The sequence below is a fragment of the Mytilinidion resinicola genome (genome assembly GCF_010093595.1).
Source record: "Mytilinidion resinicola strain CBS 304.34 unplaced genomic scaffold BDZ99scaffold_1, whole genome shotgun sequence".
Classification (NCBI taxonomy): Eukaryota; Fungi; Ascomycota; class Dothideomycetes; order Mytilinidiales; family Mytilinidiaceae; genus Mytilinidion; species Mytilinidion resinicola.
In genome coordinates, this window is record NW_022985437.1 from 1,998,452 (window position 1) to 2,013,333 (window position 14,882).

A 14,882-nucleotide genomic window follows, 5' to 3' on the forward strand; every position below is an offset into this window, starting at 1 on the left:
AATATATAACTGAGTTATATTCCAATAGATGAACTGGTTCTACGAACTACAAGTGAAACTGCCCTCGTTGCGTGACCAAAGGCCCCTCAAGGAGTTGCCATAGATCAGTCAACTCCACCCGAAGCTTGCTCACTTGACTGGAAGCCCCGTGGCTTGCCCGTCCCACTTCGTTCCTTTTACAACACTAGAGAGACTCGCTGAAGTGCTCTTTGAAACAAAAATCCCGCTATGCTGCTAACCTTACAATGCGAAGAAACCCGCAACCACCACAGCCACGAGACTCATGCCGACGCCAGATCGGCTCGCCGCACCCTCAAAGGCCAACGGCGTAGTCGAAGCGTAGGGTAGCCCCGTGCCTGAAGTGTACGGCACACTACCACTCCCACTCGCGCTCCAGACACCTGTGGGTGCAACATATCCTCCAATCACGCTCGATACACCCGTAGGAGCAACAGAGCCTACACTCGGCCCACCAGTCTCGCTAACCTCCTTATACGGCACCGGGGACACCTCCATTGTCACAACCTTCGTGACATAGCTCTCGCCGCTTGGAGACAAAGAAGCAGCCGCCGCCGCCGCCGTTGGCACCGAGGGCGCTGGTGGAAGCGTGCCCGGGTAGACGGTAACGTACGCGGTCTGAACGCGAGTCGACAAGATTGTCGTAAGGGAGGTGTAGGCCGCCGCTGTCTCGCTGACGGCGTATGGAGTTGGCTTCGCCTCAACCTCGGTGGTAGCGTACGCAATTGGCTTCGTGAGCGTGACGGTCGTGGGTGCCGGGCCGCAGTTCTCACAGACAGTCACGGTAGTGTACCAGCCAGCGGGAATGCCCGTGGTGGCAGTGGCTTCAGGGCAGACTGTGGTGGTGATTGTGGTCACGATTGTTGTGAAGCCGGTTGGGCAAATGTCAACGTAGGAAGCTAGGGAAAATTAGCTCGCGTTGAATGGAGGAAGTCAAGTGGCTTACTGATAATAACGGTTGTTGTGACTTCGGACGTTGAGCTAGATGACGAGTAGGCAGCCAGGGATGTGATTGAGCTCTCTGGGACACCGGTAGGGTACACGAATGTCGATGGCAACACACCGGTGTTGGAGCTACTCGGGACGTAATGAATGTAGGAGTACACCGAGCTTGGGGTCTCGTACGGAGTCACGAACTCGGTATAGCTGGAAGTTGTCGACTCAGCGGTAGGGTAGACCACTGACGAAGGATAAACCACTGACGAAGGATAGACTTCGGACGAAGGATAAACTGCAGATGATCCAGGGGTGCTAGAGGGGTAGCTCGCGGTAGAAGATTCCGTCTCGGTACAGCTAGACGTCGGGCTTTCAGAGCCACTTTCAGGGTGGACTGCTGACGACTGGGAAGTGGTGCCAGGATAGACTACGCTTGAACCAGAGGTGGTACCGGGGTAGATCGCGGTCGAAGATTCGCTGCTCTCGCTACAGCTTGTACTTGTGGATTCGGTCGCAGTGCTTCCAGAGTAGAACACGCTGGACGCGGTCGTGGTGCCTCCAGGGTAGATCACGCTGGACTCAATGCTTCCAGAGTAGCTTGCAGTGGACGCGGTTGCGACAGATGAAAGGGAATTAGATTCAGTTGTCGTTGGGTAGGCGGCAGAGGTGGACGAGGAAAGCTCGCTGGATGAAGCCACTGATGACCCTGATTCAGTGGTTGGCGCAGGCGAACTGCTAGACACAGTTGATAAGACAGAGCTGCTCAGACTGCTTGACGTAACTGTGCCAGATAGATACACTGCGGAGGACGAGGAAGAGCTGCTTGACGCAGGTATGCTTGAGGCCGAGCTGCTTGACGCATTTGACGAGACGGAGCTGCTCAGGCTGCTTGATCCAGCTGTATTAGTCGGATACACCACGGTGGACGACGACAGGCTGCTTGATACAATTGTGCCGGAAAGCGAAGGCGAGCTGCTGGACGCAATTGATGAGGCAGAGCTACTTAGGTTGCTCGACGTAATGGTATTAGTTGGATACACCGCGGTGGATGACGATGAGCTGCTTGACACAGGGGTGCTGGAAGGGTAGACCGCGGCGGACGACGAGGAACTGCTTGATACGGGTGTGCTAGATGGAGACACCACCAAGGACGAGGAGGAGCTGCTTGACGCGGGTGTGCTAGAAGGGTAGACCGCGGCAGACGACGACGAGCTGCTTGACACAGGGGTACTAGAAGGGTAGACCGCGGCGGATGACGATGTCAACGAGGAAAGCGAAAGACTGGGGGTCTCCGCCACAGAGATTGAAACGCTACTGGAAAAGGTTGCCTGGGAAGAAATTGGAGAAGGCGATGATGACGAGGACGAGGATGAGGTGATTTTGCTCGAACTGGGGCTCGGGGATGGCGTCGTTGAAGTTTTCGTGGACGATGGAGCCGAAACCGCGTTGGACTAATAGCGAAAATCACACTTAGTAAACGTTCACCAGCGAGGAGAATGGAATAGATACTAGGTCCCCCAATATTTGAAAGTTTTCCAAAATACCACTTGGGTGGGATTATAACACACGTTTAAGTGGGTATCTAGACGCGACTTATGTGGTTTTATGCACACGATTCGAGTAGTACTTTAGGAGAGCCGACAAAAGAGAACCTAGTATAAATGCCCGGACCTTAACGTACGCTGCTCGTCTTTACACTGGATGAACTCGTCTTTACTGAGCTGGTTGACACCGGTTTAGCGGTGCTCGAAGACTTGAGAGTCGTCAGGGTTGTCGAGATCTTAGTGCTGGACTAAAGGTCGAGAAGAATTAGTAATATTCATCAAAGGATATGATTTGGCGTGGAAATGGATCCCAAGTATACGTACAGAAATCTTGGTGGGAGAGGACAACGGCTTCGTGGAAGATGATGAGGTCTTGGTCTAAGCGTAAAGTGGAGTTAGCAAAGGTACACATGGGACGGATTGAGGTTGACACTGCCTCAAATGCGATTCTATGAAACCAGCACGTGAGGATCGGATGTGTGGCAAGAGTACGTACCGAGCTTGATGAGGCCTTTGTGGACGTGGACAGCTTCGTAGACGTGGATGATGCCTTGGTCTGAAGTGGGCACAGTCAGCAAGGGTGTATTAATGGGGCATATAGGGATAACTGGGAGATCCTCCTAGTAGGTCCGTTCATTTTCAAGTCCACATGAGTGGCACTTCCGGAAACTCGACAACGGAAGATCCTAATCACAGCATGTTCACTCACCGAAGTTGATGAAACCTTAGTAGATGTCGACGAGGCCTTGGTAGACGTTGAAGATGCCTTGGTGGAGGAGCTTGAGGTTTTGATCTGACGCGAGAGCATATTTAGCAGAAGTTTCAAAAGGAGTGAGAAAGGGACAGATCCCAGATCCTCCTAGCACGCAACAGCTTAGAAGTACCACACGATTTAGCGTGAGACACGATTTACGTGAGCATTCATGTCAGTCGAAAAAAGCTATTCTAGATGCTTTGTGCCGGAGAATCTGACATGTGCCTCAATGCGACTTACCGAAGAACTTAAAGTCTTGACAGATGAGCTACTCGCCTTTGTAGATGTGCTGCTCGCCTTCGTGGACGTGCTGCTTGCCTTCGTGGACGTGCTGCTTGCCTTCGCGGACGTGCTGCTTGCCTTCGTGGATGAGCTGCTCGCCTTTGTGGATGAGCTGCTCGCTTTTGTGGACGTGCTGCTCGCCTTCGTGGACGTGCTGCTTGCCTTTGTGGACGTGCTGCTCGCTTTTGTGGACGTGCTGCTCGCTTTTGTGGACGTGCTGCTCGCCTTTGTGGATGAGCTGCTCGCCTTCGTGGATGAGCTGCTCGCCTTCGTGGATGAGCTGCTTGCCTTTGTGGACGTGCTGCTTGCCTTTGTGGACGAGCTGCTGGCCTTTGTGGAGGAGCTGCTGGCCTTGGTTGACAGAGTGCTGGTCTTGGTCGAGGTGGCCAGAGTGCTGGTCTTAATGGACGAAGTGCTTGCTTTCGCGCTGCTCGTCGTGGAGGTCTTTGTGGTTGAAGCGGATCCGCAAGTTCCGAATGCGGGCAGGCAGCCTGTTCCGCAGTAGTCAGAGGTAGAACCGCAGTACCCATATTCGCTACAGCAATTGCCAAAACCAGATCCTTGGCAAGTGTATCCGTAGTTTGACGGGCCACAAAGACCATTCGGAGACACACCACCGGTAGGGGTAGGTGTAGCAGTTGATGTAGTAGTGGGGCATTTGTCGGTGTAGGCAGTCCCTGAATAGGCGCTGTTCAGACTCTTCTTGATCCAGTAGGCGTAATCCTGAGAGCATTGTATGTTCAAGCTGTCGACGGTCGCCTCCCAGAGCATAACACCACCAAACGTGGACGGATATTTCTTTAGGTACTCGGATATCACAGTGTTGGCCTCCGTGGTATTAAGATAAGACGCGGTATCGTATGGGGCACCATCCGTCCCGGCGGGCTGTCACATAATGTTAGTGACTGATTAGGACAAGGACTGTGGTAAAAACTTACGATGCCCAGGTAAACCTTGGCATTCTTGTTCGCCGACAGGGTGGTAACACGGGAGACCCAGCTGTCAAATGTGAAAGTGCTCAGACCGTTGTATGCAGCACGAGCAGAACACGAAGGGGTGTTGTAGAATTGCACGTAGAGGAAATCAAAAGGAGCATTTAGCATCGCATCGTCAAGGTGAGAGTCCGGAGTAATGCACTGGGGTGCACCGGAGATGTAGTAAGTTCCAGCTGCAGTCGGGTAGAGAACGTTCTTGAAATGGTTAATCATATCCGCATAACCTCGAGACTTGTAGTCTGAGAATGGGGGAGACGCCATATCACTCTCAATGTCGAAGTCAAAACCGTCGACAACAGCACTGCCAAACGGTCTTGGGCTTCCAGCGGCGACCCATGATGCAGGTGGAGAGGTGATCGGTCCAAAAGCTCCCCATAGGAATTCAGCGAAGTAGTTGGAAATCGCTGTGGTGGGCAGAGTGTAGTTTGTCGGGTAGGCGCCGCCGAGAGAAAGAATAACCTTCTTCCCATACGTAGTCTGGCACGATGTGATAGCGGGACCTATATCCGGGCAATGGGATTTGAGATGGGTAATGGTGCCATCGGGGGCAGTGAATGTTTCGTCGCCACAAGCATTTGCTAGATCAGTTAGCACACACTTCACCCACATACCAACCATATGCGACATACCAAAATTCGATCCAGGATATCCGCCGACTTTGGTAGGAAACTCATTGATGAAACCCAACACAACAACATCGACACTTGGGTTCTGACACACTTCCAAGAGTGGAATTTGATTGCTGCCTTGGCCCTAATTCGTCCAACATCAGTCAAGTCAAGCAACGAGGTCACAATTTGGCTATGTACTAACCCAGTACATAACTACATTAGTAGACGCAGCGGCATCGAACGCTGCTGAGACAGAGGTAGCGAGAGCGCTTGCCAAAGCAGCGGCGCGGGCAAAAGTCGTTGAACGCATTGTGGAATTAAGAACTCAAATTATGAACTAAAGGTAGAATAGCGAGTGGATTGAGAGGCTGAAGCCAGTAAAGATCGTGGTGACAGTAATGTCAAAAGAAAGGACGCAGACGAAAGTCCACAAGAATTGCAGCAGCGCAACCTCTGAAAGAGTGACTGAAGTCCAAGCCGCTCGAGAGTGTGTGGGAGAAGAAGAAGAAGGGAAGGAAACGCCATCATCTACCTAGGAGATGGCCATCTCCGGGAGAGGCTGACACGCTGGCGTCCAGTCGGCGTCCTGCCTTGGCTCCGGTGGCATGAAGCCATCTGCCTAGAAGACCAAGCCATCACAAGGGCTACAGGCGCGGAATGGAACGGACATGAGCTCGAATGAGGATGCTGGGCCTAATTAGGAAATACAGTAACCTGTTCCTGCCACGCAGCGTGTTTTTCTCGGGGGTCGTGCACGACTAGAATACGCCACCGCGACATGGTGGGAAAGAGCATTATTAAGGAATCGTCACCCGCTTCTCATGCTTCGTTCCGCCCATCTACACGCGGCCAGGCGCATCTGCCGCTCGCCAACGGCGTCGTATAGGACTCGTATGCTTCAAGCAAAGCCACACACGCTGTTTGAAGAAGGAGCATGAAGCGAAAGCGAAGGCAGCGCCGGAGAAGAAACGGCAAAGAAGACGTGGGTAGCAACCCTACGCGCTGGATACGCAAAATCGCTTGCATGCGAGGTCGCAGCGAGAGTCAAGGCGGGTGGAGACCAAGGTTAAACCCAACCCTGCCAGCGTCAAGTCGTCAGGGGCCGCTTTCACCGTGCACGCCACTTTCCAGAACGTGGTCGCTGAGTGGCCGGAAGGGCGGCATTCAAGGGGCCCGTCTGGGCCGTAATCGATAGCGCCAGTGTTGGGCGGATGTGCAGTAGAGGTCCAGTATTTTTGGCCCGCAGACCGGATCAGCCTTACCGCGCGTGGGTGTTTTTTGCGCATGCCATCATCGTGCCCCTGACTAGGGACGCCGCGTTCCTTGGTGAAGAGGGGATCGTGGGCGCGAACGACAGCGGGGAGAGGAAGCGTGAGGTTTGAAGAGATTTCCCCACCGAACCGGGGCCCCTGGAAGCACTGCCTGTCTGCAACCTCAACCAGGTATCTCGCGTGTTGGTCTCCCGTCTGGGCTTCTCACCGGTATGAGGCCTGGGCTTCATCTGCGCAGGGAGGGTTTGAGGTTGTAAAGTGGGGTTTCCATCAATCAGAACGCGACGCCTGAGCCGAGGAGTGCTCCCAGCGCGGTCACTCCTTGGCAGGGGAATTTCCGGCGTGTGGGTTTCTATTCTCGACCACTCTATGCAGTCATTCTTATATCACAAGTACGAGCAGGCGGGAAACTCCCACGCGCATATGCATTGCGGCACAGCTTTCAATCTCATCTTCGCTCTCATGCTATTGGAGCCTTTTTGTACAGGCCGAATTCCCTTGGACAAACCAACACGTGGATCTCCCATGGCTCGAATTGCTTGGCGGAGCTGCCATGGGTCTCACAATCTCATTAGAACCTGGTATTCGGTCTACGAGGCTGTTCAACTGATCAACATCCCTAGAGCCACCCGGGGGAGCAACAAGCCTCTTTCTAATACCCTGAACCGTACCGCGTAATCTCGTGCCAGCACCGAAGCCGGAATCCACTTGCAAAAATAGCACTTGCGAGGCTTCTTTTCACCACAGCTCGTCGGCTATGTCGTATTCCGCCAGGCAGCCGTCAGACGCAAGCCGAGATGCGAGGTTGGCGTCGCGAAGTTGGTGCCTCTGACTTATTTAGAAAGGTCTCTGTTCATTCAGTCTTACCGATATTAGAGGAAGAAAACCTCGGCTCCCTCCAATGCGAACAGAACAACCGCATATGCTGTCTTCTACAGCATCAAGGCGCATCTGGTGAACTAGCGCATATTTGAAGCCACGGGTGGAATAGGTGGGATTAGAGCGGAGGAATCCCTTTTCTGGATACATTCTTACTGAGGCTGAGCTGAATCTGCTAAAGCACGGTACCGCGAGGCGTTACTTTCGAGATTAACTATCCCTCTTTTGCAGTTGACTTTTGTGGCTTGATATCCGTACTAGTTCATCCGATGCGCCTTGACGCTGTAGTTTCAAGTACGAGATATTGTTCGCTTCCGATGCGAAGTGAGCGTAAAACCAGTCGGATAAGGAACCAACAGCGCACAAATGAGCTATCGGGGTGAACTTTCTGATACCTAGTGGCCAGCGCAGTTACAAAGGTATTACCAAACGCAGACTCCAAAATATTTAAAGCCCTGATTTACAGTACAAAGGGCAGCAAGAATCACCACCCAAGCGGCTACGCGAGGCGAGGAAAATCAAAATCGCCTCAACTCGACACCTCTCAAGAGCTGCATCTCCACAACAAGAACAAAGCAAAGAAATCTGAATAGATCAATATTCTCGTGGAGGGCTCCCGAAAACGTCCCACGAAGAAAGTAACTTTATTCAGCGACGTGGCGTGTTGCGCAGCCTTTTGCCCGATTTTGGTGGGAATGTGATTCTTCACTCGGCCGCACCCTTTGTATGTACGGAGGTATGCCAATTGGTACCTAATTGGATCATCAATTGTCACGTGGCATGCTTCATACTTTACCCAGGTAGTTCACAGCCCCTCAAAGGTCAGCATGGTGTTCGTATGAGTGAACCGCCTAAGCCTAGGACTGCAGCCTTTCCACCACGCGGAGAACTTTGTTCGGTCCATCTGACCGAAATGTACAGAAATTCGTCCGTTTGTATTCTTCGGGATAACATCCTTATTGCTCCCTAGAAAAATAGTAGCGCGCCCCGTGTCGTCGTTGAACATGACAACACTGGAGGGCCGGTGAGACGAGGCTCGAGGTTGCTGGACCCTGAATGCGTTGAGACGACAAAGGATCGACGTAGTTGGGCAGCCTCTACTAGTTTCCGCGCTAATACTGTGAAGAGGTCTTTATAGTTCTACACCCAGGCGTCTTCACACCTTTAGTCGGAATTTCCCTGGACTCGGCCATTGTTGAAATACTAAACATCGAGCAGACCCCGTGGGAAAAGGATAGAACAAGCCCCATGCAACCCACACGCAGTCAGATGGACAAGCAATACCCCGGGGTAGGTGCCATGGCGTTGCAGCACGTGGACATGGTAGCGGGGCGGATGAGCTGTGCTATCGCGGCGGTGAAGGCGGGCGGCAGACGCGTGAAGACGGAAAACAGCTATCTTGGGCAGAAGCGCATGGATATTGGCGATCGTGTGTCTTTTGAGAGCTCAACCCGGACAGGATGGCGAAGATGTTCGTGATAGCAAGACGCACCCCAGTCCGCGATCCATGATGGACCTTCAAATTGATGTCATCGGCGGTCAAAGCGCACATCCGCCGCAATCCATAGATCCTTACCTCAGGCATCACAGGATGACTCTCCACATAATCACTAGCTCTTCGAGATATCACCCGTGGCCTCAAGTCACCTGCGCTATGGCACAGTATTTTCTGCGCAGCAACCACTTACTGTTAAATAGATGACCTTGCCCCTACCTTCGCCGCTTTCGCAACTGTCATCACGCTCCAGATTGCTAAACGCCACAGCCCAGCCCGTATCTTTATTGTTCTGGCAGAGCGTGGAGCTGGTCTTCCTGCCTTGGTTGTGTATACTTGGAGTAGACGCCTGTTGCGCATATGTTCTCCAAATGGCGCTCCCCGCCCGCTGCTGGAGACAGCACCGAACCTTTGCCTGGTCCTCGAGAGAAGCAATCGCCAGGGCGAGCAAAATCACGTCTGGGCATCTTGAATGATCTCCAGACTGATGAAGTACCTGGTATATCTTTCGTTGAATAGAGATACTTCGAGCGGTCTCCTGCTAACTGCACCCCTTCGCAGGCTCCGTGATTCTTCTTTCAGACGTGCACAAACGCAATGAGCCGCTAGGTCTCCAGCACCAGCACGCCCGCACCTCTGCCTCCTCCCTACCTTCGCCCTATCCGCCCTCCATAAACGGCCGCTCCTCCACCACTAGAAGTATACGCAAAGAGGAGAAAAAGAAATCAAAAGATGGGAAATTTGTCCTGCAACCACAGCCAGAAGATACAAAGAATGACCCCTTGAATTGGGCAATATGGAGGAGAGATGCTGCATTATACTCTCTTGGCTTTTACTGTATGGTAGGAGGGGGAATGACGCCTATACTTGCTGCCGGATTCAACAATGTTGCTCAGACTTATGACGTCTCAATCTCGCGGGTATCTTTGACAACGGGGTTGTATATGATGGGATTGGGCCTTGGAGGTGTGATCGCATCTCCGACTGCTATCCTCTATGGAAAGTATGGGTCCCCTTCCCTGCCGAATCTCTCAGGCGTTGTCCTTACATCTACCTAGGAGGCCAGTTTATCTTGTTTCGATCATCATCTTCTGTTTAGCTTCTGTTTGGTGTGCCCTCTCGCCTAGTTATCCGTCTCTAGTCGTCGCTCGAATCGTGCAAGGCATGGCGGTTTCTCCCGTCGAAGTCTTACCGTCCGCTACGGTTGCGGAGATCTTCTTCCTCCACGAGCGAGCGTATCGCTTGGGGATTTACACCTTACTTTTACTGGCGGGCAAGAATCTGGTACCGCTAGTGAGTGCTGCCATCATCCAGAGCATGGGTTGGAGATGGACGTTCTGGTTAGCCTATTTTCGTACTTCACGATTAAACTTAGCATTTCTACAGTCAAGACTCGGTAGTAGAGAGAAAATACTAACGGTGTCTTAGGGTTGTCGCCATCATCGTTGGAGGATGCTTCTTTTTGCTCTTTTTATTCGTGCCCGAAACATTTTGGGACAGAACACCACACGCAAGGCAGACACATCGGCACAGGAGCAGAAGCCCTGGAAAACACGGCCCGTTCAACCTGCCCTCTCTTGGAAGATTCCATCATCACCAAGACCCTGAAAAACATCTGCCTCAAGGAGAGACCCTGCCTACATTAGACCCTACCAAAGCGACGTTAGCTCAAAGACGCCTTCAAAAGAACGTTCACGTTGGTTTCGCGCCGGAGGACGGAGTTTCAGAGCCTTCAGAGAGCCACGTGCCTACGAATAGCGCAGACGCCGTTTCAATAAACCAATTAGCGACGCCCCACACTGCCGGTCAAGATGGGACAATCGCCACCCATGTCTCTGAGAAAACAGATGACCCAGGTTATTTTTCACCAAACCCAAATACCATCCCTGGAGACGTTGAGGCTGCGGTGCCAATAGAGCACCCAGTTCCTGCTACTCCAGACGCAGTACATTTCGATGGCCCTTTCAGACCAGCCGTTGGATCTCCCGATCTCTTTCGGCCTGGTTCGGCACCAAGTATACAATCTGACGGCCAGCAATCTTTTATCTACACTGAGCATTATCGCGCTGCCCCTCCAAAGTCATTCATAAAGGCGCTTTCCCCGTGGAACGGCAGATTGGTCAAAGACAGCTGGCATCGTGTCTTGATCCGCCCTTTCATCCTTTTCGCATATCCATCTGTGCTCTGGAGCACCCTCGTCTACTCCCTCTCCATCGGTTGGCTTATCGTCCTCTCAGAGTCCGTTGCAGCTATCTACCGAGATCGTGAGCTCTACAATTTCACCGCTCTCCAAACCGGCCTCGTCTATCTTTCTCCATTCATTGGCGGTGTAATCGGCACGGCAGTTGCAGGCAAGATATCCGATTACATTGTCCGCTACATGGCTAGTAAGAACGACGGCGTGTATGAGCCGGAGTTCCGACTCGTAATGGCGATTCCTATTGCCATCTCCACCGTCATCGGGCTCATGGGGTTCGGATGGAGCGCACAGGAGCGAGATGCTTGGATTGTGCCCACGGTTTTCTTTGGAATAATCAGTTTTGGATGCAGTCTGGGTAGTACCACTGCTATTACGTTTTGCGTAGATTCCTACCGTCAGTACGCCGGAGAAGCTCTCGTTACGTTGAACTTCTCTAAGAGTAAGTTTGTAGCCCGACTACCGAAGCACAGCGAACTAATCACATGGGACAGATATATTTCACGGCCTCGTTTTCTCGCTCTTCTTCACCCATTGGCTTGAATCGAGCGGCGCGAAGACAGTATTCCTGGCTGTTGGCGGGTTGCAGCTGGCTTGTCTGACAACAACGTTCGTATCATGTTCGCCACTTTTCACTATCATCTGCTAACGACTTCAATCGTCCAGAATTCCCATGTATATTTACGGCAAGAGAGCGCGCATGTGGACAGTGCGAAAGAACTTAATGGAGAAATTCTAAATTTAGGCGTCTTGCAGGCGGCGGCGTTGCATCATGCGGGACTGCATTGCGGACCGCACAGCATTTAAGGCGTGCGTGCATTCTCATTTGCATCTTCGATGCAGGAGGCCGGCGTTCAAGTGGGCCATACACCGCATATACCTTGTCTCTATATGATGATAATACGAGTCTTACGATATTGAGACATGCATTTTCTCATCGCGCTAAAACACTAAAATGCATCAAGGAGCTTCAAACAGAGTCAAACATTTGTACGCATTTTCATAATAAGGCAGTGTGCGCCTTTCACTTGCTCAAAGCTACTCTAGGCCTCAGCCTTCAGCCGCGGAGACTCCAGAGCCTCACAAGATAATGTGCCACTGGCTGCTCATATGCCGCAGCTTACCGCCAAACACTGTCAGTAGTCCACCAAAAATCCCGATGATGGCAACATAAAGGCCCGCCTGCGTGCCGAAGCAATCTATGTATCCAACATCGTCAACCCAAGGGACGACACCATAGAGGAACCCAAATGCAACAATGTTCTTGAAGCCTGCATTTTTTATCAGTCAACCACTTCAACAGGGGTCCATTTCCAAGGGTCAGAAAGGAGAGCTTACCATTCACTAGCAGCAACGCATCCATGTTAACCGGCAACAAGCAATCACTCACATACGCCATCGTAATCGTCGGCACAGCCGTCAACCCCACTGAAATCATACCGTACCCAAAGAACAACGTCGTCCAGTGCATCGTCCTCTGCACCCCGTACCCGAAAAGTAGACACCCCGCCGGCGTGATTAAGAACGGAATGATAAGCAAATACAGCCGGCTCTCTGGCTCAAACACGCCGTGATTCCGCTTCGTGCGCCAGTCGCAGAATACATCTACAAGCCAGCCGCCCGCGTAGGCGCCGATGATGTTGCCGATCAGGCCGGGGATGTTGATGAGGCCGTTGATCTGCGGCTGCCAGTTGTAGGGCGGCGCTTCGAGCACGAAAGGGTTGAGGATGTTGACGGAGACTACCCAGGCCAGGCTGACGGCGTAGCCTAGAAACGCGAAGATCACGGCGGGGTAGGCGATCATGGGGAATGGGCGGAGGAACATCTTGAGGATGTTGGTGTCCGAGGGCACGCCGGACCAGAGGCTGAGTTCCTGCGTGAAGGTCTTCTTGGGCACGGGGGATAGGCCCGAGGGAGGCGAGCCGGGATACTCCTTTGTGCGAGACTCGGCGGCCTTTTCGACATCGATGGCTTCTTCAGAGTCAGAGGAGATGGCTTGGGATGAGCTGTTTGCGCTGAGGTTGGGCTGGCTGATTCGGTTATAACGGGTCTCTGGCACGAAGAAGAGGACGAAGAGGAAGTTGATGCCGGTGAAGATTACGGCCATCCATTTGTGCCAGCGCCAGCCGAGGCTTTGCACGACGAAGCCGCAAATGAGAGGGCCAATGGTGTTGCCGCCGGATATCGAGTTCATGTAGACTCCCATCTTTGAGCCTCGCTCGTGGACGAAGTACAGGTCGTTTACGATTGCGGAGCCCAGAGCTTCGGTTGATGAGCCGGCTGCGGCGGCCACGATGTTGGACCAGAGGAGGCTTTCGAAACTCTGGGCGGTAGCGCCCCATATGTAGCAGACGCAGAGGAGAAGAGACGCGAAGACGAAAACAGGCCGCTTGCCGAAGTAGTTGGCTATTGGGACCCAGAAGAAGTTGAAGATTCCGAGAACTAGGATGGGCCAGAGGAGAAGATGACTGGTTTCGCTCATCGTTTTCTCGAACTCAAGGCTCAAGATGTAGAAAGCAGGCGCCAGTCCTCCGATGGCATAGTTGGTCAGAAAGGTGAAGGCGCATACAGAGCCGAAAGTTACGTGTTTCTTCCATATGGGCCATCTCAGTGGGTCGTTGGGGTCATTTTCTGACGGATGAGGGTACAGAACGAGGGAAGAATCCGTGCCACCGGACTCGCTGGAGACTGCATCTGCATGTCAGTTCTGGACATACTGAGAAAGCAACAGAAGATGTTCACCCTTTCTGAGCTGCACCGTCCCCTCAGTCTGATCTAACTCTCTAAGACTATGAAGTTGCATCGTCAACGATGTCGAATATGAATTTTAGTTGGGATACGAAGTCAAGACCCAGGACCAGAACCAATTTGTATCAGTGGCCTTGGTTTCGGGAGGATTCATGAAGAAGGATTTCGAAAACAAACACTAAGAACCGGCACAAGGCGGAACCAGCATGTATAGTTATAATTGTATCTACTCATCGGGCCCGATTCCGCATTGCGTTGGCAATCGATATTTGTTGATGCAGCTTGGCGCATATTCTCCGATGGTTGTGCAGCCGACCACCTTCTCGTGACGGGTCTCCGCACGGCTCGACAAAAGCTCACTGACCGGTAGCTATTATGGGCACAGTAGGTCGATCTCCCGAACTTTAACTCGATGCTCTGATCAAAGAGCGGTGCGAGGGTAGGTATTGATAATCTAGTCGAATCATGGAAGCTTGCTGCCGTCCCGGGCTGTCGTCCGCGTTGGGGCGGAGGAGGGGAGTGGTTCCCAAAGTCGACCAAGAGACTTGTCTTCGCGACGTTTGACGACATCAGTCCAGCACCGACGCTCCAGCACTGCATCTCATTTACATACGACGGCAGGCCTGATTACAGAGGGCGCGATAACGCCTCCGTGTTCGACGCTATGCTATCTTTTGCAGCCATGTCTTCTCGCCGCGACTCACTAAAAACTACGACTTCATGTTTTCGGCCTTCACGACACGAAGATACACAGGCACAAGCTGAGACTGAATCGAATTCATACGATATATGAACTCATCAAATCTCAGCGTTCATGCACTATATACGCCACATAAGCCATCGGAATCTCCAATCCTCCGCACTTGTGTCGCACCTCTCCAGCGAGAGCTGCGGTTAACGGTCCAGACCACTTCTTGCGCTCTTCCCTTCAAGCAAGGATTTCGGCAACTGCAACTCCTTACGCAGCTGTTCTTCTAGCTGGAATTTACAAAACACCCTGTCGTAGAATAAGAACTTCGCTCTACGCCGACGATTACTCGATGAGCACAAGCGGCTATCGTAGACCAGGGCTCGCTTGACCATTTTGAGACATCACAACGTTACCAGAGGTTTCCCTGTATTCTGTTGTTTATTTTCCTCCTCTAGCCAGGT

At 52.4% G+C, this 14,882-nt stretch overlaps 7 protein-coding genes across 7 annotated transcripts; 3 read left to right on the top strand and 4 right to left on the bottom strand.

Annotated features, from left to right (window-relative positions):
* Positions 1–56: 56 nt before the first annotated feature.
* On the bottom strand, positions 57–3,350 carry BDZ99DRAFT_16883 (uncharacterized protein). The gene is made up of 7 exons (XM_033712944.1): positions 3,208–3,350; positions 2,995–3,054; positions 2,823–2,876; positions 2,636–2,746; positions 965–2,405; positions 612–917; positions 57–463 (listed from the first exon to the last, which is right to left on the bottom strand). Exons 1-7 carry the CDS (start codon positions 3,304–3,306, stop codon positions 459–461), a joined length of 2,076 nt encoding a protein of 691 aa, XP_033584445.1. The 5' UTR covers positions 3,307–3,350; the 3' UTR covers positions 57–458.
* On the top strand, positions 3,259–4,039 carry BDZ99DRAFT_565227 (uncharacterized protein; the record flags this gene model as incomplete). The annotated part of the gene is made up of 1 exon (XM_033727453.1): positions 3,259–4,039. Exon 1 carries the CDS (start codon positions 3,422–3,424, stop codon positions 4,037–4,039), a length of 618 nt encoding a protein of 205 aa, XP_033584446.1. The 5' UTR covers positions 3,259–3,421.
* Positions 4,040–4,069: 30 nt separating this feature from the next.
* On the bottom strand, positions 4,070–5,450 carry BDZ99DRAFT_513728 (glycoside hydrolase; the record flags this gene model as incomplete). Its single annotated transcript, XM_033724740.1, has 5 exons — positions 4,070–4,094; positions 4,145–4,419; positions 4,473–5,107; positions 5,159–5,282; positions 5,343–5,450. 5 exons carry the CDS (start codon positions 5,448–5,450, stop codon positions 4,070–4,072), a joined length of 1,167 nt encoding a protein of 388 aa, XP_033584447.1.
* Positions 5,451–8,417: 2,967 nt separating this feature from the next.
* Positions 8,418–8,861, top strand: BDZ99DRAFT_17004 (uncharacterized protein). Its single transcript, XM_033712958.1, has one exon. It carries the CDS (start codon positions 8,539–8,541, stop codon positions 8,767–8,769), a length of 231 nt encoding a protein of 76 aa, XP_033584448.1. The 5' UTR covers positions 8,418–8,538; the 3' UTR covers positions 8,770–8,861.
* Positions 8,862–9,022: 161 nt separating this feature from the next.
* Positions 9,023–11,943, top strand: BDZ99DRAFT_565229 (MFS1 family protein). Its single transcript, XM_033727454.1, has 6 exons — positions 9,023–9,284; positions 9,347–9,788; positions 9,844–10,125; positions 10,214–11,424; positions 11,477–11,591; positions 11,649–11,943. The coding sequence occupies exons 1-6, from the start codon at positions 9,146–9,148 to the stop codon at positions 11,719–11,721; spliced, it is 2,262 nt and encodes a 753-aa protein (XP_033584449.1). The 5' UTR covers positions 9,023–9,145; the 3' UTR covers positions 11,722–11,943.
* Positions 11,844–13,883, bottom strand: BDZ99DRAFT_565230 (MFS general substrate transporter). Its single transcript, XM_033727455.1, has 3 exons — positions 13,725–13,883; positions 12,321–13,670; positions 11,844–12,253 (listed from the first exon to the last, which is right to left on the bottom strand). The coding sequence occupies exons 1-3, from the start codon at positions 13,783–13,785 to the stop codon at positions 12,063–12,065; spliced, it is 1,602 nt and encodes a 533-aa protein (XP_033584450.1). The 5' UTR covers positions 13,786–13,883; the 3' UTR covers positions 11,844–12,062.
* On the bottom strand, positions 13,673–14,495 carry BDZ99DRAFT_16973 (uncharacterized protein). Its single transcript, XM_033712954.1, has one exon. The coding sequence runs from the start codon at positions 14,328–14,330 to the stop codon at positions 13,881–13,883; it is 450 nt and encodes a 149-aa protein (XP_033584451.1). The 5' UTR covers positions 14,331–14,495; the 3' UTR covers positions 13,673–13,880.
* Positions 14,496–14,882: the final 387 nt, after the last annotated feature.

Bases quoted from the DNA above. Each gene is read 5' to 3' on its own strand.
- BDZ99DRAFT_16883 (XM_033712944.1), bottom strand. From the start codon at position 3,306: ATGCTCTCGCGTCAGATCAAAACCTCAAGCTCCTCCACCAAGGCATCT. The intron at 2,406-2,635 runs GTACGTTAAGGT...TTTCGCTATTAG, and splicing joins CCAGTGTAAAGACGAGCAGC to TCCAACGCGGTTTCGGCTCC. The intron at 918-964 runs GTAAGCCACTTG...AATTTTCCCTAG, and splicing joins CACAACAACCGTTATTATCA to CTTCCTACGTTGACATTTGC.
- BDZ99DRAFT_17004 (XM_033712958.1), top strand. From the start codon at position 8,539: ATGCAACCCACACGCAGTCAGATGGACAAGCAATACCCCGGGGTAGGT.
- BDZ99DRAFT_565229 (XM_033727454.1), top strand. From the start codon at position 9,146: ATGTTCTCCAAATGGCGCTCCCCGCCCGCTGCTGGAGACAGCACCGAA. The intron at 9,285-9,346 runs GTATATCTTTCG...ACCCCTTCGCAG, and splicing joins CCAGACTGATGAAGTACCTG to GCTCCGTGATTCTTCTTTCA. The intron at 11,592-11,648 runs GTTCGTATCATG...TCAATCGTCCAG, and splicing joins CTGGCTTGTCTGACAACAAC to AATTCCCATGTATATTTACG.
- BDZ99DRAFT_565230 (XM_033727455.1), bottom strand. From the start codon at position 13,785: ATGCAACTTCATAGTCTTAGAGAGTTAGATCAGACTGAGGGGACGGTG. The intron at 13,671-13,724 runs GTGAACATCTTC...ATGCAGATGCAG, and splicing joins GACGGTGCAGCTCAGAAAGG to TCTCCAGCGAGTCCGGTGGC. The intron at 12,254-12,320 runs GTAAGCTCTCCT...TAAAAAATGCAG, and splicing joins TGCGTTGCTGCTAGTGAATG to GCTTCAAGAACATTGTTGCA.
- BDZ99DRAFT_16973 (XM_033712954.1), bottom strand. From the start codon at position 14,330: ATGCAGTGCTGGAGCGTCGGTGCTGGACTGATGTCGTCAAACGTCGCG.